We start from the raw sequence: 24,965 nt of genomic DNA, 5'->3' as shown, positions 1-24,965 counted from the left end.
TGTTCGTCGGTCGATTATGTATGGACGTACTAAATATAAAACAAACACTGTCCGATTAACAAGCACATTTTATAATAGGCGGCTAGCCATTGTCATTGCCAGCAATAATATTGTTGTCTTACTAATTATAACTGTTGAAAAACGATTGTTAAAGCTGATGACGTAAAAGTGTTAAAGCTGATGACGTAAAAGCTTTTGCACAAAACGTGATATAATGCGTTAACTACCGCAGCGTTAATCCCTCCATTTTCATATGAGAATTGACGCCATAAGCGCGCTTTAGAATTTGAATTTTCGATGAATCAATGGATGAACCAATGAATTAAAAAATAAATTTCAACTTATCCTTTTATGGAAAAAAAATCGAGTTGACCAAGAGTCCAATATGAAAAATACATTTGAGATGTCGTTCACTGTACAGCAAGACAGTAATGTACTATTTAGAGTTATGCGAACAAATGCTTACTAATGGTTCACTAAAAATTTAAATTCTAATGCGCACTTACGGCGTCGATCATGTAAGTCGTATGTAGGCTTTCATCGTAATGGAAGATGTAGGATTTTATATTTTTATATGCTTTTACATATATAAAACTTCAATCTATGTATGTGTTTCAACCGAAACTCTTCAAAATTCGAATCTACAATGCTCTATTACCGACTTTACAAAATACAGATTTTGTGCAGATAAAGTTTAATCTTCTTATAACTTCCTCAACCTCAATCCAATTTATACCATATTAGCATTAGCATTTGTATTGATTTAAACCTTCCGTGAGTTAAGACAGATTATTATTATTATTCGTGGCATTTATTACGAATAAGATTGAAGAGAAAGTTTTAAAATGTATATTTGATTGTAGAGATAAACATGGGCTACATCACTAAAGGGTGTATCTCCAATATCTCCAATAACTTTTTAGGAATTACTGTACCGAAAGGTAGTAAAAAGTAATGAATTTCGTGGCTACGACGATCTATAAAATGCAAACGAAAACTCTACCTTTTCATCTTTTTATCCCTAGTCATGTAATAGTATTTATCTGTCTAGAACGATAATCTCGAGCTTATCCCTCTAGGGATCTCGATATATCTGTTCTCGACAGATAAAATATGATATGCACCTATTGCCAGACTGTAATTTTGACGTGTAGGCATTATGGCCCACGCCTTCGGCTAGGGCAATAACGTCCTACACGTCAAAATATCAATCTTGGCAACAGGTGCATATGCATAATATATATTATTAAATTCGCGCCATGTTGTGACGTCGTCATTATATCCCTAGAGGCCTAAATCATATATTACTTTGAATTTTCAGGGAAAGTGTCATTTTCCCATTTTGTTGTCTTGTTTTCGCTCATACGATAAAGCAGTATATCATTCCCCTTATATCATATTAATCTACTTTTACATGACTAGGAAAAAAGAGATGAAAAGGAAGAGTTTTCGTGTGAATTTTGTTGATCCGAGGCGTAGCCGACCACCATTGTACATCTACTGACAGTCACTTGTAGCCAGTGCAAAAACCATCATCATTTCCATACATGTTTCGAAAATAACTATTATTTATCTCTGCTGAAAGGGAAGCAAATATGATACGAAAACATATTCCAAACGGAACAACGTTACATAAACAATAAGACAGTCAATCCCTTAGTGGTTTATATACTTCCAAAAAAAATCCCGTCTGCTTTTATGACCTTTCGATAAACCTAAATGATTTATCGTTGTTGGAGCATTTCGTTGAGGTAAACAAATGGAAGCGTTAATAAAAAATGGCATTCCCAGTCTCAAATGTATACGCAAATGTCTTTTCTACAGGAAATTAATTTCTCAATATTTTCTCGATTTGAATTTGAATATCAGCAGTCGGAATAAATTGATGCAAATTCAGCAAATCATTTAGCTACAAATTTTATTTCTAAATAAATTTTCGAACAGAGAGAATCAGAATATGTATCGATCCGTTCGCAATTTGGTTTCGGAAAAAAGGCGCCAATTCTGCGATAACATTTTTGGCGCTGTGTTTATTCTAATGTGAAAAAAACACAATTCAAAAATGTCTGTAGAAGAAAAGCGGAACAATTTAAATACACAAGAGACGGTATTGGATCTTTTCATATTTAACGTTGTTCCGGAACGACATATCATAAAATACTCATGCACAATACGAAGACGCAACCGTGTGACTTCATTTATTAAAATGTATTCCCCATTGAAGCGAGCAAATCTATTGGAAACATATTAAGTATTTATACATGGAACGGAACTATATTTTCTATACTTATGTGCTTGTTGAGCAAACACAGAAACGACATTCTGTAATTCGTCCCTTGTGGATCTATTTCTTTTATCTGAATTCTGTCGTAACATTGGAAATTTGATAAAACTTTGCGATTATTCAGACAAATGTAAACAATATACCAGACGGTGTATCAAGCTTTTTGTGACACTTACTATTACTGTAGGTTACGCAGACAACATAAAGTTCAGACTAGCGACACATAATGAGTAATGTTGTTCTATCGAACCTGTAAAGCAAAAGAAATCGAATGCATGTCTACTGAATCGTAAAGAAAATGTAAATTACCCAACCGAAGTAATCCTATGCTAACGCATGAGCTCATCATTAAACAGCCAGGGTAAATTTAACATTTTCATCAATATATTATAAGATATAGGATAAGTAAACGACATTCCATGTATCACACTGATGAGCACTGTTGAAGCCGATTCATTTGAAATATGACAAAACATCAGATCCTAAGATAAGAACCGTTGAAAAGTTTGGAGTTTCTTTGTCAGGTAAACACGTCAGCGGAATTCCAATATATTGAAGTACAAACAAGGCGTCAGTAACTAAATATTAAACATTTCTGGATCATAAAATTGTTTTGCTCTAAATTGGCATTTCTCAATTTTAAGTTGAAAACTATTCGTCAACTATCAAAATAGTTTAATGGTTTAAAGCGTGTCATATGAATGAAAATGGAGATGCTTTTTAAAATGTATTTATGACCAGTGTATACGAGGTGACCTAATTCAAATTATAAGGCCATTATACAAAAAAATTTTAAAGCTTGTGGCATCATTCCTGTTGCATAGAAGTATTCAACTTTAGGAATTTCATTTTCCTCGCACAAATCAAAGCTGGGGATATTTATGACTGTTTTTAATAGATTCGCAACAATGAAAATATATTTGGTATTTCTCGTGCAGTAGAATATTTTAGCTATAAAAGTGTTAAGATCCACCGATGATTTGCTGAAATTAATAGCTTTGTGAGTCTCGTATTTTACAAAACCCGGTTTTGCAAAATCTAAGACGACAGTAATGACCACAAAAGTGTTGGCTCTCCATAAAAAATAGAATTGTTTATGGCCAGTCCTGAGTGAAGTGAGCAGTTCAGATGAATAGAGATAAGTACATACATAAAAGCCTACATTAGGGCGTTTCTTAAGTACTGTAAATTCTTTTTGAAACATAAAACGACAATAAAACCATATAAAAAGTGTTCTATAAAAATAAGGCTATCCCTGAAACAAGTCAGCAGAATCTATATGACTGTTAAGAGGCTGAAAAGCATACATCTTGGCGTTTTTTAAATACTGGATTTAAGTTTACTTTTGATGATATCTTTCCACCATAATCCTTTTGTAAAAATATAGTTTTAAAATGAGCAGTGTATAAACGTTGGTCAAACCAAGGTTCTATTCTGAAAGAATAGGTTAAGACACTTTCGAGTTGATCACGAAGGCGGTGGAATCAAAATTTTCCTGTAGCTCCAGCTTGGTTTGGAAAATTTGATATGACGATTTCAATTTAACAAAAAATAAATAAATAATAAGTTGACTTTTCAAACAATTTACATGTCTAAATTGTCAAGATTTGTGTTTCACCCGGCTTCATAAGTGCCTTAACCTGTTCTTTCAGAACCTTGGGTCAAACGACTTTCACCAAATCTATTTTCTGTTGAAAGCTAACACATTCGTGGTCGTTATTGCGGTGGTACATTTTTCAAAAAGGATTCTGATCAAAAGCTATCATCAAAAATAAAATACGAGACACGCAAATGTAGGCTACAATTTTAGCTAAGCATCGATGCCTCTTAGAACTGGTCAAACTGCCACAAACAATTCTATCTCTTATTGAAAGCTAACACTTTTGTGGTCGTTATTGTCGTCTTACATTTTTTTTAAATTCTGCAAATAGGTTTTAAGCAATAACTCTTCGAAATTAAAAATATTTCGATTTCCCCAACTCTCGGTCCTTGCTACTAACGTCAAATACTATGTGAATAACAAAAGCATCAAGTACAATTTGTGAGATTCCCCGTAATGAATAAAATGAAATAAATTCTAATGAGGGTGGTCACCTAGGTGAGGTGTACATTTTTGTACTACATTGAACACTGAAAAACTTAAACCATAGTCTGTCTATGAAGGAAGCATAAATGACTTGGAGAAGTCAATTTCAGTTGCCTTTGAGAAAATTGAGAAAATTTAGAAAATTTCTCGAAACCAAGGAAATTTCCTCGGTTTATTTCGAATTTAAAAAAAGTCAATAAATTCTAAAAAGCCGAGAAAATTTCGCATTCAGCTGCATTAAATATTTTAAGCAGCTTAGCTTAAAACAAATATCGAACGAAGTGAACATCCCCACACATATACTTGATAAAACTTGTAATATTCGAGAATTATAGAATTCGATGAAGCATGACTCAACCGGTCCTGGCACGTGTAACATGTAATATTTCCCAATTTCCGACAACATTTTTACCTTTTTTAGTACACGATTCCGTATAAGTTATATTTTACATTTCCAGCGATGCCGAATCGGATTGGAATATTGACCCAACCACATAAGTCCTTCTCGCTCTCTCTTTCCCGCTTGTTTTGTGTAATATTTGCATGTCTTATTTTTTTCTAACAAAAACCGAACAACTCAGCATACATTCAAATTGGCAAAAAATTGTACTTGCATATGAAGGGTATACGTTACTTGAAAACCGATTTCGATGTTGTTTTTTTCCTTGTAGAAATATATTATTAGCTGAATGAAGCCTGGGATCCAGATTCCGTTTTCTGTTCTTTTTTTATTGTGAAAATACCTTATGCTACAATAATATTATGTTGCGAAATCTTCTTCTGAAATTTATATCGTTACATCTTGGTTGAATGCATAATGGGAGGGAAAGCATATATGAAATAATTTAGACTGGTATCGTGGTAGCACAAATACAAAACACAAGAAAGTTGAATGTCTGAGCAGAACGAAAATTTGCAATTTTTCATTAAAATTAAATTAAAATTTCAGCGTTGATTCACCAGGCAGGTTCAAACGGTTGTTAATTCCAACGTTTACCATTTGTATGTACATAAATTATATATTTTAGAATTCAATTTCTGTTTAGATGAAAAATGTAATGTCTAATTCCAAGCTTCGAGACTTATTATTGAAAACAGGCACACGAAAAACACAGCAAACTTGCTACGAAAACACGTTCACCCAGAAAAGACAAAATTTTCTTCGCAAATTTGTTCATATTTTGTGTGTGTGTGGAAATAATTCTCCCTTTTTTCTCCTGGGCGGTGTGATAACACCCATAAAAGCATTACTCTTGATTGGTTCGGTGAAAATTGCCCAGTCGTGAGTTGCATGCTTAATACAATATTATTACAACGAAATATTTCAGGCGAGTTTTGCATTTGTAATGATCTAGCACCCACCGGTGTAGGCAAAGTCGAGGAAATCTTTCGGTAATGTGACGAATTTTTATTAACCACATTTTGAAACTTATGAGTAAAGTACTGCAGGAAATGAGATTTCGGTTTTCATACTTTTTGTCGAGTAAGCCGCATACGAATAATTAAATCAAAATTTATCGAAGACTTTTTTCGAGGCTTTTTTCATATCATGTACAAAGACTAACGTCTAACATGTATATAGTATGTAGACGTTCGAATATACATATCCGAAGTAAGGCAGAAATGAAGCTGTCTGCCAGCCATTTCATACATACTGGACGTATGTTGACGAAATGCAAATGTTATCAGTGCAATTTTCGTGAAATATTGAGTGTTCCGGGCTGAAGTTACATCACCACAAACATTAAAAAATTTTACTGAAAACTAACACATTTTAATACCAGACGATGGTCGTACTTTTTGCAAAAAGGATGTGAGTCCAAAATTATCATCAAAATAATAATAATTTTGCCCCGAAATGTAGACAACAATTTAGCCATGAGTAGGTTCTTCTTAACAAGAGAAGAAATCGAAAAATTATAAAACAATGAGAAAGGGCATCTGCAGCGCTCTGACCCACAATCTGGAAGTAAATAGAAAATCGATCCAGTTAGTTATTACATGATTTTCTATAGAATCTTCTTATGTTTTGATTTTCCTTGCTTCATTTTCCACGTTTATTTTATTTAAAAGAATGCGTGGACAGAAAACTGTGTCATTGATGTGGGAAACCTTTTGTTGACCAGAAGAGGCTGCGCAATTTTTTTCCAGTACTTTATCTACTTTCGATCTATTTTCTTGTAAATTTAGTCATTCTGTTTAAATATCCATGCTGTTAATAAAGCTGTTTAACAAAAAAATATAGCTCTGACATTAGTAATTCTATGGCGAAATGTAATAGAACATAACAAAAATCTGTTACATTTGAGCTTTATATTCGAAAGAGCATCCCCATGGCTTTTACCAAAGGCTTAAGGTATATTGTTACTGGACGTCAGTTACACTCACCTCAAAATAGTTAGCGATAAAATAGTTTTCTTAAATTTCGGCAATTCCACTTCTCACGACATGTTACATACATACACTCTGTACAGTGTACATATTGCGTCAAATGTTTCACTCCAAGCGAGCGCATACAGACAGTAAATATGAGTATAAGGGGAATCATCCCTAACAAAATGAAACGTGTGGGACCAAGAGAGTATATGAGTTCCTGCTAGGCATTTTGAGGTGAGTGTTTAAATGACTGGAATGATTCCATTGTTCTCTTCCATATTTTGATCATTTGAGTTGATTTACTTTGAGGCCTTACCAACAGCCTTTTATGGCCTGGTTCAGTCTGAAACATCGACTGGGCGTTAACTCCGAACCAGCCACAACACATTTTTGTAGTTGCTTCCGGTATCAACTGAATGTGTTTGAATGTACTCAACTCAACCCTGATATATATAAAGTAGCTATGATCTCTGAAGATAATGCAAATCCCAACTTTCTTGTTATTTTAAGTAATTACTGGTTGAAAGTAATTTATTTATTTTAAGTGCAGCCAGAATTCATGCTGTCTTCAAAGTATTTCAACAATAAGAAAATTCGGTTACGTGGGTATAGGTGCGGATTCCGTTATTTATTTTCTCAACTCAAAAGGCTATGAAAAAATAACGCTTTGTCAAAGCTTTGTCTGATGACAGTTCGGTTGAGAAAATGTCTATTTTCTCCCCGCTTATTTTAGCCTTTGTTTCTGTTTTCAAAAATTGTGTTACAAATTGACATGGAGAAAAATGGTTAATCATAACTTGTTCTTCGGAAAACGGTGGGATTAAGAAAATGGGAAATTCCAACAAGAGCGAAATTTTGTATTAAACAAATAACTATTGCGTATGTGATCGTCTGAATTTCGAATAAAATCACTTGCAACTGAACATTTCATTGGAAATCACCTGTGCTAATCATTGCTCTTCAGCATCCATTATCAATAGACATATCAGTAAACGTTCTCTAACAATAAGCCCACTCAATTAAAATCAAACTCGAATTAAACAAATTAAATTGTTTTTCTGTGAAATTTTTAAAGCTTTCGTACTGTAATATACTTTCGAACCATAATGGATTAAAATGGAAAGCTTTAGAAATTTCGCTATTTAATTGTTATTTACATTCTTGTTTGTTCCATCCGTTTCTTCGGAGTTTCAGCTGAAAATTAACATGTCCCTCAGGGAATTGTTGCTACAATCATCAAAGGATTATAAAAAAAAAAACAAATTTTTAACCAAAGCACTCTTTGATTCGATTTTCAAATGCCGCTAAAATATCCATTTTTTGACGAGGGCTAATTAAAAAGAATCGCAAATTCAAATTTTTCAAAACAATAACATCATTAGGGACATGTCTAAAAAATATACCAACCACGTTTTGAAAAAATATTTTATGTAGGCTTTGCAACCCTTTAAGTCAAACATATTTAACAACCGGTGGTAAAAAATCGAACGGAAAGATGAGTAGACAGTTCGTGAAAAATACCTGAGCCAACGCACTGCTCCCAGCATGAACACTCCTTTGACAAATGTCCAATTTGTAGGCTTTTGTGTTGAGAGCTACCGCTTAAGATTGATTGTATTGTGTGTTTTTACTCATACAACGAAAACAAGTCATCTATCTTTACGAAAGAAACGCACTGCCTACTGTGACTTCATCAGCCTCCAAATATTTCTTATGTTCATGCTAGGAGCAATGCGTTGCCTGAACACTTGACCAATGCAAAATGACTGAGATATGTTGACAGAAAATATATGAGCCACCTGTCAAATACCTTTTATGCATGATGTAAACGATGTCATTTTTTAAGTCTTCTTCATGGTCTCACGAACTGTGTACTAGCCGTAAATATAATGAAAATATTCCGCTTCAAGATATATTCAGTGAAGTCCAGCGACAAGATAAATGTTAAAAATATTTCATATATTCGTAACAAAAACTCATTTTATCACAAGTGACGATGTGCTGAACATTTACCATGCATAGAACCACCGAATAATCCAGTTCAAGTTCAATTGTTAACGTGTGCCAAAATTAAAATTATTTACAAAGAAAATAACAAAATGGATAACCTAACAACAGCTAGTACGTCGACCACCGCATCACCACGGCGACGAGCGCGTTTGCAGCGTTCCGAACGGTTACATAGTGAATCCAGTACACCGTATTCATCTTGGGAGGCGTTGATAAGAGACAGTTTCGGTCAAATTGCATGGCCTATAAAAATTACATCGTGGGAGCTAGTTACGGACGCGGACATGGTACCAACAAGGTAAGTTATTTTGTGAAAGCAATATGTTTAGTTATTAAGTCCGATAACACGGCCGACTCGGCGAATTGAGTGATAACATGATAAGACGAACAACGTTAATCATCAATGAAATGTATAACTTCGAGTTGAATTTCTTACAAGTTTACCCGAGGGGTAACAACTAATCATTATCGTGTCCAAGATACTTCCACCTACTCGAATTTAACGAGAAGTCGATTTCCGATTATTTTGTCATTTTCACTTGTATCAACGCACTTCAAGCAAAATGGTACTCTAAATAGGGTACTGAAACTGACAGTGCTCCATTCAAAATTTTACACGGTAAAAAGAGTGCGGATAAAATTTCATACAAAATAGTACTCTATTTGGCAGCTGTCATTAATAGCACTTTTGCTTGAAGTGCGTTGCTTGTATGGTAAATCGGATGTTTATAAATGAGCGTTATTAGTTTTTGGTTGAGCGTTAAAAATTATTCGATTTACCAATATTCATGTTTAATTGGTAACAGTTTTATGAAAATAACGGTCGAGTGCTTCAAAAATTTGTAACACGTAGATGAGGGATTCTTTTGAAAAACAGCCTACCGAAATCGGACGCATTTTCTATTGGAATTTTTTATATGTGCCTAGAAAGGACTTCAACCCTAGAAGCCAAAACCACTTTCAAAAAAATTCTTCGAAGTTTGTGTGGCTGGTCAAAGGTGAGCAAAAACCGAAAAATTGCAATTTTCTTACAAAAATTGCTCCAGTTACACGAGCCGTACAGGGTCGTGTGGGGTGTCATTAGAAAGGTAATCACATGTACTATTGAGCCGAATAGGGTCTTATTGGGTTTAGAATTCATCCACACTGAAATATGTGCAGATAAAGTTTTTAACCAAATACGTACACTGTTCTTACTGAAATTTCTCGAGGTACACAAAAGGTACATGGTCGTGTGGGGTATCATTTGAAAGGTAATTTTATGTGCTTTTGAGCCAAATAGAGACTAATGTGGTTTGGATACATATGCGATGAAAAAGAAGTTGAAATGTTTAAGTGTCCATATTTCATCATAGATGCATCCAAACCACATTAGTCTCTATTTGGCTCAAAAGCACATAAAATTACCTTTCAAATGATACCCCACACGACCATGTACATTTTGTGTACCTCGAGAAATTTCAGTAAGAACAGTGTACGTCTTCGGTTAAAAACTTTATCTGCACATATTTCAGTGTGGATGAATTCTAAACCCAATAAGACCCTATTCGGCTCAATAGTACATGTGATTACCTTTCTAATGACACCCCACACGACCCTGTACGGCTCGTGTAACTGGAGCAATTTTTGTAAGAAAATTGCAACTTTTCGGTTTTTGCTCACCTTTGACCAGCCACACAAACTTCGAAGAATTTTTTTGAAAGTGGTTTTGGCCACTAGGGTCGAAGTCCTTTCTAGGCACATATAAAAAATTCCAATAGAAAATGCGTCCGATTTCGGTAGGCTGTTTTTCAAAAGAATCCCTCAGATACACAAAGGTCATCCCTGAGATAATAACGCATCGATGCGATGATGTGGTCTAATTTACCGATAATTTGATACCGTTTACTAAGGTAAGTAGATCTAGTAGTATAATATCCTACTTACTTACCAACCCTTAGGAGACGTGTTGTTTTAATACAACAATTTCAAAAAAAATTTGTGCTGAAATGCAACAAAAATGCAACAATGCAACACTTTTGGTCTACCGTTAGTAATCATAGAGTTAATAAATATTTTACCAAAACGTCGATCATCGATAAATTATGTCAAATCGATCAAATGGAAATAATGCATGTCCCTTAATTTCGTCTAGTTATTTCCCCCTCTTGTCTAACTACCAACCTACATCAATAAAAAGGTGTTTCACATAACTTTTCTTGAATTTTAATGACCTTAAAGTCTTCCCTCATCTACATGAGGTATAAAAGCTCCACAAAATACCTCATACTGTTTCAGGTGTTCGAAAATGTATCTAGAACAAACTCAACCGGCTGAAAGTTAATGCTATTTGAATTATTTACCATTCATTTCGCTAATCAGAATATAATTCATCTCATTAATTATGTTTAACTCGAGCAATGTTAGCGGCTCGGTTTCAACTAAAAACAATCAAAAACCATCGCGAACACATTTAGAAAATGTTAAAATAATATCAACACGATGATGATACGAAAAGTTAAAAGCTTTACCAACATCGTACGTCACATCATTTTATGTACACACCAAAATCCTTCCCAAATAGAATAAATGATTATTTCCACTCGTCCGAAATTTCGATTGAAACAATTCTTTGAATTTTGCCACAATTTCAATTGAAATGAGAAAGGGGTTTGTTTGCGAATTTTGTGTATACCTTGAATTTATCAAAATCCAAGTTCAATGTAACTTTAACGATTTAAGTTTGTTTGCAAGACAAACAGAATTAGTTATTCAGATTCAATGCTGCGATAGACTCGAACCATTTTATTGTTCAAACAAACGGGGAGAGTACGAGAAGAAATAAATTGTTTGTGAAGTAAATTAACCTGAAACCCTATGCCTCTGGATGTTAGATGATGAAATGTCGAACGGCCAAAGAGTAATAATAAAACCGGCTCTTTCATAGAAAAAAAACTGTTTGCAGTGGATTAAAAAGTCTTAAATTTCAAACCATGGGGGTTTTCCAGAAATGTTACTGGCGCTCTAATGCTGTATAATGAAAACGGGATTGAATGAAGATATATGTGTTTGCCAGAATGTTATTTAGTCTAGCCTTTGATCTGATGACTATCGAAAATAATATTCGCCGACAAAATCGCGAAAGCATCAAGTATACATAGTGCATAGCGCGGCAACTGTAAATTTGTATAATCTGTTTACTGAGTCGTTACTTATATACATAGTAGCCTTTGTCAACCCAAGCGGGTTTTGGCTAACTTCCTCCACTCGTTCTTGTCCTCGGCTAGACTTCTCCAATCCGCAACCCCCAATGATCTAGTATCTTCGACCATACAGTCTATCCATCTCTTCCGTGGTCGCCCTCTCGATCTACGTCCTTCAAATTTCATATCGAGGGCTTTCTTGGTAGTTCGGTCATCATTCATTCTAGCCATATGTCCCGCACATGATGTGCGGCACATCGGAGCCTCGCTGATTTTACTGCAGCTGTGATGAAATTCCTCCCAAAAATTTCGGACAATTCCATATTCGATTCCATGTTCGACTTCTCCAACCATCTGCTTCATGTACTGGTCCACATATCGATCTTAAGATTCTTCTTTCTGCTCTTGCTTGGATGTAATGGACCACGTCTCACCACCATACATGACGATGGGTCGAACTACAGTTTTATAGAGTCGGAGTTTTGTTGCACGGGATACAAGTGAGCTTTTGAACAGGTGTTTCAGTGTATAGAAGCTTCTGTTTCCTTTCCTAATTCTCATTTTGATCTCCATCTCTATATCACTGGTTACGTTTAATGTCGAACCTAAATACTTGAAACAGATGGCCCAGGTTTCTTAGCAATTTTAAACGAGAGATGGCGTTTGTATCAAACTTTCGTGCCACCGCACATCTGATTCGGTTGGCACTACCTCCGACCATATATCTCGACTGTTCTGTTACACAGGAACTGGTACGTAAGTGAGTGACGTCATGGTCCGATTCTGTGTGTATCGTTAATTGTCGTTACGAGCTTGGAATCCCAAATTTACCGATTCATGAAGCTAATAAAATCCTACACATACTAAGCATCAAACCTGGTTTTTCTGCGTTGAAGTAAAGCACATTCTCACTACTCGCCAACCAATTGCTGATTCCGATTCTTAGTAAAAGAAATAAAGATATGGGGCAGTTTCAAGGTACAGTACAACGTGACCGTTCTCATTACATACTACTGTACGCTGTAAGTATCATAATGTAAAGTAAATGGTTCGGTTATTATGTTGTTGATGTAGGATACGAATGTAGTAAAGGTAAATCCAATATTTACGAGGATCTCTCATTTCATTTATTTTCTTCGTCTAATATGTATAGTATAAAGGATTACATTGAAGTGGACAGTTCTCGATTTCCTATTCAATCATGAAAATGTGAAAACTGATCGTTTATAATTCCAAGAACAAGAACAAGAGAAACCTTAATCTAATTAAAAATAAAAGACCTTGTTCACTCAAGAACGTAATTTTAACGGCAACATCCGTTGTGTTCTTAATTTATATTAAAAGCATCATTATAACACCATCCATAAAGGACAACAAAGCGGCACAATATTTATTTCAAACAACTCAACAAAGTTTTATAAATATGTCTTGTTTGTGACGCTATTTAATTTTCTTCATCTCGGTGGAAGAGCACACGCAACACGCGCTTATCACATTATTTATTTAACCAGAGTTGGACAAGTGTACAAGTGCACAATTATTTCCAGCGAAATGTAATATCTTGCACGCTTATTTACATCATGTGAAACACTATAGTCTCAATTACTTACTCAAATGCACCATAGTGATACAATAGGTAGGGTGGGATAAGTCGATAGACATAGTCAGTATCTGTGCAACAATGGTCTTACTAGTGGAGTACCTCCGGCTTTATTTCGCTCGGGATAATGTAAAGTATTTTCTTTTCAGAAATATTTTCTGATGACAAACGTTTTTCCCGTTGTAATAGTTATTACTGCAAATGCGCTGCGAAAAGCGAACTTTTTATGCGTCATTTGGGCGACATTCGCGAGGCCTTTATGTGCTTCCCTATATTTTGCTATTGTCACTAGCAAAAATCCTGCCCGGACCAAGTTTCGATCACCCGACACCAAAACTTTATTTTTATCTAGTAATTGCTCTAACCAATGAGATATATGAGATATATAATCGCCATGAACTAATTTTTGAAGAACACATAAATGCAGAAAACACTTTTTTCTAACTTCGCTCGTTTGATAATATCACATCTAGTTGCAAAATCATCACATTGTTCAATTTGTTGCATAAATAACTATTACGTATCTGTTGTGGACGGTACAGTTTACGCAATTTCACAGGCTCTAGCTCAAAAGAAGAGAGAAGTGCGAAGTGCCGAAGATCTGCGTTCACTACAGACACCTATCAGCTACACGAATTTTATGCGTTCCCGTTAAAAGAATACATCCACGACGCAAAGGAGAACAAAAAATCACGCGCTTTCTTACAAATATTTTCTAGGCAGTCTGTATGTCAAGTTTTAAGTCTCCAGGACTCTCTATATGGATATATAAATAAACAGAGGGTAGAACATTGTGAATGTGTATGACCAAGTTGCCTCAGTTTATATTAAAAGTTTTGTACTTTAATGAGTATTATGCATTCATATTACCAACAATTTGTTCTACTGAAACCTAGTTGATCGAATGTAGGCGAAATCATACCTTAACGATAACTTGTTGTATCGCAGAAACTTACTTTGGCAATGTTATTATTGATTAGAACTTGAGAGGTGTTAATCAATTTATATCCCAAACACCCTATCGATGCTTGTATGTGAAAGGAAAGTCAAAAATTAGTATCTTGAATATTGAATTACAGTAAATTCAGAGAATTTTCATTGTAACCAACGTCGAACTAACTTTAACATCAAAATGGTTTCAATATCTTGACTCTGTTGAATGTTGGTTAATTAAATTGCTAATAGCTTCAGTTTGTGCTTTTGCATTTTACACCACTAAATGGTTCGAGAATATTACTTCAAATAATTAATTTTGTGGGAACGATGCTGAAGCAATTCGAGCTACATACCTCGTTTATTACATGCACATTTTATGGGAATTTACTGTGTATGTTCAAGTATATACGGTATGTGTACCCGCATAATCTTACAATTTATTTATTCTGCCAATCTAAGTACAATCAACTATAAACAAATGAGTTCCATGTTACCAGACGAGCCACATACAGCGTACAAATTAATTACATTTGGCAATATTTTCTAAGTTTCTAATAGTTTTTCGTCTGGAAATTCCTTTTTTGTTTATTTATTTTAGTTTTCTGTCTAGTAGTGTTGCACATACATTGGTAATGTGCAAACAATTTCACTGTTGCATATATTTCTAGTTGCTCACCGATAGAGTAGAATCACAATCATAACCGTACAGTATTATATCCCTGTAGAGGATTCTTTTGTTAAATGAAAACCGAAAACTTTTCAGGATGGTTTTAATGTGTCGTGAATAATTCAACGAATTAATTGGGGATTTATTTATATATACATATTGTCTCAACCGAGGTGGTCTTAACGCTTTTAACGAGAAGTTTGTTTTGTGTATGTACACACATATGTACCATAGTATGTGGGTTCATTGAATTACTTACGAAAACTATGTAAACTTTGTTCGGTAACGAAAACTTTACTCTTTACATATACGGGTTTCATTGAAAGGTAGGACGACAATCAAATCGTTCATAAATGCATTTCCTCCGGTAAGTCTTTACGTACGCCAGAAGCTTACAGCAGATTATTTTCTTAGTTAATTGTTGAGAATTTTTGAATGGAAAATACAGTTTCGAAGCCATTTTATGAGAGCGACGAATATCATTTTCAAACATAAAGCAATCGAAGCCAGGGCCGTAGCCAGAAATTCAGTATGTAGCTTTCCTAAGTGGGCTCAGAGCCGAAAAATATTTTTGTTTGGAGTAATTTCATTAAACCCGGCTTTTTTCGATATCTCAGAGAGGCTCACCACCCGGAACTACGGGACTAATTGCAGCTTTCAAGCGTCAATTGATATTTTCAGATTATAACGCAAAAATTCATAAGAATGTTGAAGGCGAAACAATTTTATAGCAACCTCGTTTCCATTGAGAGGTTGCAGACTCAAGAAAATGATGTCACAAGTCTAGTGGCAAAGGCCGAAAAATACAACAAATAGTACATTACTACTATAAGAATGTATATACGAGCCGTGTACGCATACGAGTGCTTGTGCGAGATTAGTACGAGGATCTTATATACATCCTTATATCAGTAAGATATTTTATCGCAGTAAGCAACCAACTCTATTTTTAGTGATATAATTTGGCTTGCAAAACCTTTAGCACTCTAGGGTAAATTTGTTTACTCTCATGTACGTCGTGATAACGCATCAATACGTATGCGATGTAGTTATTTGTTTACCGAGGGGAGAAAATGGGAAATTCCAACAATAGCAATGTTTGCGGCCAGAGCGAAGCGAAAGAGTAGAGTATTCATTCACACAGTTGCGTTCTTAAACTTGAATACACTCGATATACTCAGATTGACCTTATTAAACCATTCAAGCACAAGTCGTTTCCTAACATAATGAGGTATTGGTGACTGCAATAAGTTTCTGATATTTTGAACTTTTCTCGTTTTCTATAATCTACCGTCGCTTCGCTGTTTCAATAACCTGCAATAATCCTGTGTCGGTATACAGTGTTTAAGGAGAGCGATTTTTGACCACTTTGTTTAAACTGGTCTCGGGGTCACACGTCAAAATGAGAGAAATCACATACAAGTATATACTGGGCTAAACTCTCAATTTCTTTTTTCATTGATGAATATTTGACAGCTGACCCTGAGACCAATTAAATTTAACTGGTTTTCGCTCTCCTTAAACACTGTATAGTGACAACAAAAAACAAATAAATATTTGGCATTTTAACGATTAACCACGATAGAATTGGAAAAAAAGACCAGATAGAGAATGACAGCCGTAATTCAACTCCGGGTTATTGCAACGATACATTGCTTGAAATAGCGAAGCGACGGTTGAATAGAAAAATAGAAGACTTAAGAATAAAGAAAGCTCATGCCGTAATACTGTTCCAGCTAATAAAATTTCAATTGTGTGGGAGGTTCTCTTCACGTAACAACATTGTGTGTTGCCTCTTACATATTAGAAAAAAGTTTAGTTTAAACAATAAGTTCAATAAATTCGATCAAAGGGTTACATTTCAATAAGTTCAGTAAATTCGATCAAAGGGCTATGTTTTCGTGTGGAAACAAGTTGAGTTGTTTTATAGCTCTGTGCTATGCGGCACCAACATTCCGATTGTTTGCCAGTTCCGAAAATAAGTAAAATTTGCTTGTGAAATGAAGCGAATGCCACCAAAACAATCAATTAATATTCCTCCAGTATGTAATGTATGTACAAGTATTGCTTCAAATGTTGTGCATGACAACGCGAAAACCAACTTAAACTTTTCCATTGTATCTGTTTACCCAATCTTAAACTCTCTAGCAAACAATCATAAATCCTTAGCTGATGGAATAAAGCGAACTCAAAATACAAAGAAAAACATCTGCTTATATCGTAACGGCGCTATAACGACCTATAACCGTTCAATACATTTAACCGTAGTATAAGAACCTGCAGACCGTAAACGTATAAAAATTTTCTTTTCTTTTTCAAACCGAAAATTACTCTATCCATCTTCAATATAGTATCAGCCTAGTCAATGTTATATGCATACATGTATACACACCGCATTCAAAAGCCTAACACTCATTTCAAACGCTTTTTGGAACTATCTCGGGAAAGAAAAAGTTTTTTTTTTCATAAAAGTAACATGGATACAAAGTCATGGTGTTGGGCCTGCTTGAAATAGGGGATTTTGGGCAATTTTGGGAATGATTAATTTATAATGATCGTTGGTATAGAAGATGGATATACCTACAACATATCCATAGAGGTTTGCGGAGAGTTGAAGCTCGAAGGGTGGTATTGTCTACTTCGTAAAGCCATTGTCACTGCAAAAGTAAATATCAACCAATTAATTACAATTTTAGACTGACAATATCATGCAGTGTATGTGAGTAATGCATGGTATGGTCAATAGATTTTGGTTTTGCTGTCCTCACAAGTCGTTTTGTAATTAATGGTAAAAATATTTAGTCGGGACCGACATGAGACATGGAATGTGAAAGGCGTAAAGTAGATGTCGAGCCCAATGAAAGTGTAAAACAGGTATGTTCTATTGTCCGCCCGGAGGACATAAAAATTTGATTTTCGTACTTAAACGCACTCATTCCCATATTATTTTGACATAAAATGTGAGTGCGTTTAAGATGAATTCGCTGATCGACCATACCTGTTCTAGACTTTCATTGGTCGAGCCAGCTTCCAACAGTGCTGATAAAATATTTGTGATTTTCTTGTAAATCCGGTCTATCCATTTGAACTGCACAACTATTCATCTAAATGTTTGTACGACGTTTCATAGCATTTGAAAAACGAACGACAATAGCCTGAATAAATGTTGCCCTATTCCATACAATACACGACTTGTCTCTAGATAAGTTTTTACATTGCGTGGATTTTGTTTGTTTCATTCGTTTCACATGTGTTGAAGAATGTATCTCTATCTTTTTCGTCCATTTCTACTCTCTCCACGTTTTCTTTGTTGATACCATGTGGATAGATTGTGGAACAGACAGTCCCTGCCGCAAATTCTACTTGAAAGAAGCGTCAGTATATGAATTTTAAGTATAAAAAATGCCAAGGGCACATTACAGCAGATAAAACTGTAGAACGTTAGCCATGCAAAAAGTTTATTTAACTTTTTGTTTAAATATTGTTTGGAAAGGCAACGAATGAAATCTCGAAGCCACACACAAAAGAAGTTGACTGTTAATAAACAGTCAAGTGACCATTTCAAATGACCCACTTTCAAATTTGCAAGATAAATCCTTTCGTTTACAGTCATATTATCCGAAAAAAAGTCGTAAAAATCGTATCCACACTCACAGATCTATTGTGCAGTAGAATCGGTTCACGACGAGACTTTGACTTGAGACATCTGTCTGTTCTACCGATTGCGTAATTTTCAATTTATATATTAAAGCGAGATCATTTCAAATTTAATTAACTTTAAACTTAAGCTTAAAACCGTCTCTCCATTTTCAATTTAATCGCAGTACATTCCATTTCAATTTTCATTTTTATTTCCATTTCTCTGTCGAATGTCTATAAAATTTTATATGAATATAGCTGAAAAACACTTTCCTTGACACAACCATTCAGCGAAGCATGTGCGTACACAATTTTTAAGTAAAACATTAAAATTTTCATATTTCTGAAATTCTAAGTGCTCATAAAAAGAGTTGACTCTTCCGTCAATCTCATCGCTTCATCGCTATATACCGTTTATGTCTAGTGATAGCACTTGCAGAATCAAAATTGTAACAATTTCTATTTGGAACGGCACAGAGACGCTCTCAAGTACGCTTTTTCTTTTATATTTATATTGGATTCTGAATCGTTTATCGTTTCCTATAAAGTATATCGCGTATGATTATAACTTAATACATATAGAGATGTGTATAACATTGAACCTAATAAAGATTTGATTGTAATGTTAAGATGAGGGAAAAAATGATTAAAGGTAAACAGCCAACATTTGCTTATACCTTCGATTCTTTTTCCAAGCAAATACATGCAATCAATGTCAAAATAGCTATTTTCATTATAAGGTAGTAAATGGGACGCGGTTTTGCGCAATAGATGCGCTTCGCTCGTGGGCGCAAAACCACGAAAAATTTCTTTTATTTTCAGCTTTTTTCACATTGTGTTAAAGTGTCAAACTTGCATTTGCTTCTAAATTTTCTCAATTGAATTGAATTAATCAAGGAAAATTGGAAGCTCTTAAAATGTGAAACTTCTTTGTTTTTGTTTATTTAAAAGCGAAAAAAGGCTGCAAGGCGCATCCAGTAAAAAACGATCTTATCAAAAACAAATATTTACAATAAATAAAAATCATCAGCTCTATTACGTCCCAAAGTCCCCAAGATGCAACTAGCGTTTATCCGTTGAATTGCAATAGAAACCTTTTACAAAAAGTAATCCATGGAGCGTGGTTCGCCTGAAGCTTTTCGCATTAATAAACCCAATTTCTTAATAAATGTACTTGTTTCGAGACCCATGCAACCCAGTGATTCAAAAGCAATGGGTGTAAATAAATAGTTTCCTTTTAAACGTATGTAATGATTATTCTCGAACCTTTCAGCATTATCTGCAATTGATCCAGATTTTTTGGATGATTGACTTATATAAGATGGAGCTAGTGTGTCTCTAATGGTTACAAAATCGGCTTACCGTGATTCCATGGAATTAGAGTCACACCGGCTGGTCTTTTACCGTCATCTCTAGAAATGCTTTTAGAAATATTTTATTAACTTCATAGTAGGCCTAACTGACTCGATGGAACCACTTGCAGCCACTTTGAAGACTCTTTAGTTGATGACGCAAGTAGTCGATCACGAGCAGTCGGCTCACTAGAATCAAACATTTCCGAAAATCTACCTTTGATCCTTGGGAGATCCCAATTTTTTTTGCTCTTTCCTAAGGATATCGTTGTCTGGAACACAATCTTGCACAATCTTGCTCCAGCTTGTGTTATGGGAACGTTTAGAGAAAATGAATTCGAACGGTTGGACGAGATTTTTTATATACTGTGATTGATTTGTTGATTAATTTGTTAGCCAGTTTCTCTTAGTTAAGTTTCTAGTTAAGCCTTTCTCCTGTTTCTCCTGAATCAGGCCAGTTTCCATGGTTCTGGATAAATAGAATAGGGAAATTTTTGTTAAGTATAGAAGCCACTCCATGGGTGGAATTTGTTTCATAATTTGATACAAATTTAGAATACAAAACAATAAAAAAAAGCTACCTTCAATCATAAAAAAAATCTTGAGGGATTGCCTCAATCATACGCGAAATTTCGCCATCAATTATTTGTAAATTAAATTTTTTAAGTAATTTGACAAATCTGATAATGAATAAACAGATGACAAATAGGCTGGTACTACTGCCAAATATTCTACTTTTCTAATACCCATACCCCCAAAAGACAATGGGAGAGACGCTTCATCCCATTAAAACCCGTCCACCCTCGTGTTTGTAATAGCTTCCAACGTAGAACGGAAAATCTCGTCTACAGCTTTATGCTTATCCAACAACAAAAAAGCCTTACAAGAACGCAACACGTAATTAAGTCAAACTTGCACTTGCTGCTAATTTTCTCAATTGAATTGAATCAATCAAGGAAGGTCGGTAGCAAATGCAAGTTTGACATTTTGTGACAATGCGAAAAGAGCTGAAAACAAAACAAAAATCGGTAATTTTACATTGCTATCTAAATCAGCAGTTAGGAACAGGACTTTATCTACTGTAATGTCATAATCACAATTAAAAACTGAAACATCAACATCAACACGCCATGACACCGTCAAATATTCATATTCCCACGAATAAATCTCAAATCTAGTACACTGTCAAGAAACTGCCAATTTGCAGTAAATAAATGAGCAATTATCGAATTAGCCGAGCGCAAATGACGTTTTAAAAATTGTGAATATTATGACATTACAGTAGATAAAGGGATTTTTCGATTTTTTCGAGCGTTAAGGGAAAAATTTTGTAACTTCATTGATGGGTGAATGAAATTCCAATCATCTGACGTTACAATGAGCTTCTCAGAAATTAATTCTTCGAATTTAAGCATTTTAAAAATTTCTGTTGCTATAGAATTTGTAACTTTGTAAGGGTAGAAATGAATATTTGCATAAAGTTTCCGTATACCATTGGAAAATACCAATACGTTAAATTTAACGAATTTCTAGTAAATAATTTTCACCGCAAAAATAGTTTTCATGCAATTTCAAATCTGTAAACGCTTGAACAATTTCCTTATGACTGAATTTCGAGAACAGAATATTTCCGATCGAAAAAGTTTCTCATTGTGGAGGAGGTAGAAGTTCTACAGTAGAACACACCTTTGTATTTGCTACACCGAACAAGGTTTTGCATTATGGTTTATTAAAGTCTTCTCGCTTCGATGTAAAAACCAACGCTGACCATTTATTGCCAGTATTACGGTTTGTCTCTTTTTAGTGCAAACGGAGATTAGTAGTGAAAAACACATAGTTTTGCCATTTACAGACCATTTCAAACGAAAAATTATTTTTCGTTGAATATTCCGACGGTACTAAACTTTATTTTACCTGGAAAACATGCTTATCTAATACGCAGAAAAAATTAAGTTCAAACGAATACACCAAAACAAACAGAGCATAATGACTCTTCCCTTTCCCATGGATCGCGTGAAGCGAAAGTAGAGATGAAATGCTTTTTCAACCTCCGGATACAGTGACGGTCCGAGGTTAGCGTGGTCTAACCATCTTCAGTCGTTTCCACTGGTCCGTTACACGAGACAGCAGTACACTTTCAGTTGAACGAGTTTCGAAAGTTTACAAGAGCAAGTTAATCTTCTGAAGGAAAATCGGGAAATAAAGTGGAAAACTGCTGTGAAAACACCCAAGCGCAGCAAAAAACAGAAAAAAATCATTCAGACAGAACCAACAAGCAAATGCAACAAACAAACAAACGCATCTCATTGTAAGAGCGATCGGATCGATTATCAGTACCTAATCCTGAAGATCTTCTAATGTTAACCATTTTGATGAAAATCATGCTTTAAGAATGAATTTTCATCAAGGGCATCGTAAGGATTGCAGACCAATTTTATGTTATCGAATATACATTTTCAACGAGAGTGACAGAGGTTGAGGAAACTACTGTGAGGAAAAATATGTCTTGAAAGAACGTAGATGCAGGCCATTTCATCAGCAAATAGTCTTTGTAAAAGATAAAATGCTATTGGCAGGCGCCTGCCAATAGCCTCCGTATAAGGGAAAACACTATTCGCAGGCAAGTTCGTCTGCCAATAGCATTTTGTAGAGGGAGATGCTATTGGCAGGCGCCTGCGAATAGTCACTACGTTGAAAGAATAGAATTCAAACGGAAGAAATCTGACACTTTATGACGCAATTTAGCAAAATTTTCTTTCTAAAAACTTTTGGGTCAATTTTTATGGTGATAGAACTTCTGCGTTCAGGCGCAAAACGCGTCACCCTCAGCGATATCCGTTATTTTGCAAGTAGAAACAAAGACTTGCGTCACACTTTCACCCTTCAGGGTTTTCTGATTGATTTTTTATTTGGGTATTTCATCCTTTTCGTTCGCAGTGCCTAGCTAAAATTTAGAAAATAAGAATCTAGATTTTCATTTGTTCAATGAAATTCTTGTGGAATCAATTACAATCCACAAAAACTGCCAAATCAGAAAATGTGTCGAATTTCGATTTTCCTCCCTCAATATTCCGAATAGTAAATCTTGTTATTATACTAACAGAGAGCAGAAGCGGCATTGTTCGTACATCAACTTCGACACCACCAGACCGAATTCAACAAACTTTCTCCTATTTTCAGGATTTTGTTGTGCCGTCCAGCAACATCTTTTTATTTGCGTATTCGGGTTTAAAACTGTCAAACACGATTCGAACCTATTCACCAGTAAGTTCGATTTTTTTGAGATTAAAATGGAATTTATTGTAATTTCCAAACTTCATTCCGACCCCATTGTTCAACCACAACCATAAATATATTTTTTTTCCAATAAAACTTCCACTTTTACAGAATTTAATGTCTAACAATGAATAAAAGAAAACCAAAATAAAAATATTGAAAACACAGTACCGACCGTTTTCTTCTGATTATATTGTAGACGTAACGTGAACCAATACACCACACTCCAGTCCCATACATATTTCATAAGCCCAAATGTAAATATATTCAAAAACACCCTGTCTTGTGATACTAAATAGAAGACAAAACCACATTTTCGTTTCGGAGTCCTCTTTCCACACATACACGCTCCGTTTACATATTGAATTCATTTTACAAGACATCCATCGTTATACCACGTTTATATATCTAAATACTACATTCCCCCATATTCTTGGTTAAAATGACATGATAAAAGCTGGAAAGAATGTGTGTTGATTCCCATTTTTCGTGTTTTATTTATCGTACTACATGTATAGTAGATATGTACAGTAAATATATATATATTGAACGGAGTGCCGTATCTATAGGGATTCTTTTAATGAAGCTTTAATTGGCTGAGCTTGCAAACGAACGGATGAATACTAATTTTGTGTAATTTGAAGTGAGTTTTGTTGTTCCCTTTTATTGCAATGATTTGACTCGTTCATTTGTATTTGTTGTTTGTTTGTTTGTTTACTCGATTGGGGGTGGTTTTTTTTCGTTCTGCGGCAATTTTGACCTCTGTCCGAGGATAATTGATTGTCGGTCAAATAGGATTCTGTTGCGTCGACGGCGTCAAGTGGGCGTCAGACGAGTGTGAATGAGGTGACCTAATAGATACATAATGCTGCAGTGAATTAACACCACGGGAACAGTAATTACACAATGGAGTCCAGATGGAGTGAGGCAATGGTAACAGGGAGTGATGAGTACGATTTTAGTAACAACATGTCCATCACTAGATCCCGCCTTTTGGGTGGGACATTTCTTATCGACTGACTGATTTTCTCAATAGATTTTTGTAATTATAACACAAATATCATAAAATGGTCTTGCTGAACGCAGCTCTTTGACTTGTTTTGTCATAAATTGTTCATTCCTTTTATTTTATTCAAAACAAATGTTCAGAATAAACAAAGAGAACTTACTCCTACATTTTCAAACAAACGATGCCTAAGTCTTATTGTCTGCGAAAAGACGCTGGAAAGAGGGCGTATTTTTTGCTTGTTTGTTTTAAATTACATCTTCAATTGAGCTTAATTGCTTACATCTTCAATAAAAATGAAACTCGTTTGGGCAGCTGTTATTAGAAGCACTTTTGCTTGAAGTGCGTTGTTAACTCCAATGACTTTCAGTCAAAGGAACAACGGTTCTTGAAACTCACCAGGCTAGTCGTGCATTTTTTTAAACCCAGCATTAGTGGTAGCCCACCACATAGCATGTTTGGTGATGAAATAATTTGGAAGTCTATTTTCATACGAAAATGAACTAACATTTCGTTTATGATTCGCTGGAGATGTACATGTACAAAGTTAT

At 34.9% G+C, this 24,965-nt stretch overlaps 1 protein-coding gene and 1 long non-coding RNA gene across 2 annotated transcripts in view; both read left to right on the top strand.

The window, feature by feature from the left end:
* Positions 1-355: 355 nt before the first annotated feature.
* Positions 356-8,390, top strand: LOC119070037. The gene is made up of 3 exons (XR_005086452.1): positions 356-367; positions 833-837; positions 8,273-8,390. It is a non-coding gene; the product is annotated as an uncharacterized LOC119070037 (long non-coding RNA).
* Positions 8,391-8,684: 294 nt separating this feature from the next.
* Positions 8,685-24,965, top strand: part of LOC119069778 (GTPase-activating Rap/Ran-GAP domain-like protein 3) — an 85,744-nt gene continuing 69,463 nt past the window's right edge. The window contains exon 1 of the mRNA XM_037173918.1: positions 8,685-9,054. Coding sequence (XP_037029813.1) covers positions 8,846-9,054 — 209 coding nt within the window. The 5' untranslated portion in view covers positions 8,685-8,845. The remainder of the gene's footprint in view (positions 9,055-24,965) is intronic.

The sequence above is a fragment of the Bradysia coprophila genome, chromosome II (genome assembly GCF_014529535.1).
Source record: "Bradysia coprophila strain Holo2 chromosome II, BU_Bcop_v1, whole genome shotgun sequence".
Taxonomy (NCBI): domain Eukaryota; kingdom Metazoa; phylum Arthropoda; class Insecta; order Diptera; family Sciaridae; genus Bradysia; species Bradysia coprophila.
The sequence above is the reverse complement of the archived record's forward strand: the minus strand, read 5'-3'. Positions and strand labels throughout refer to the sequence as shown.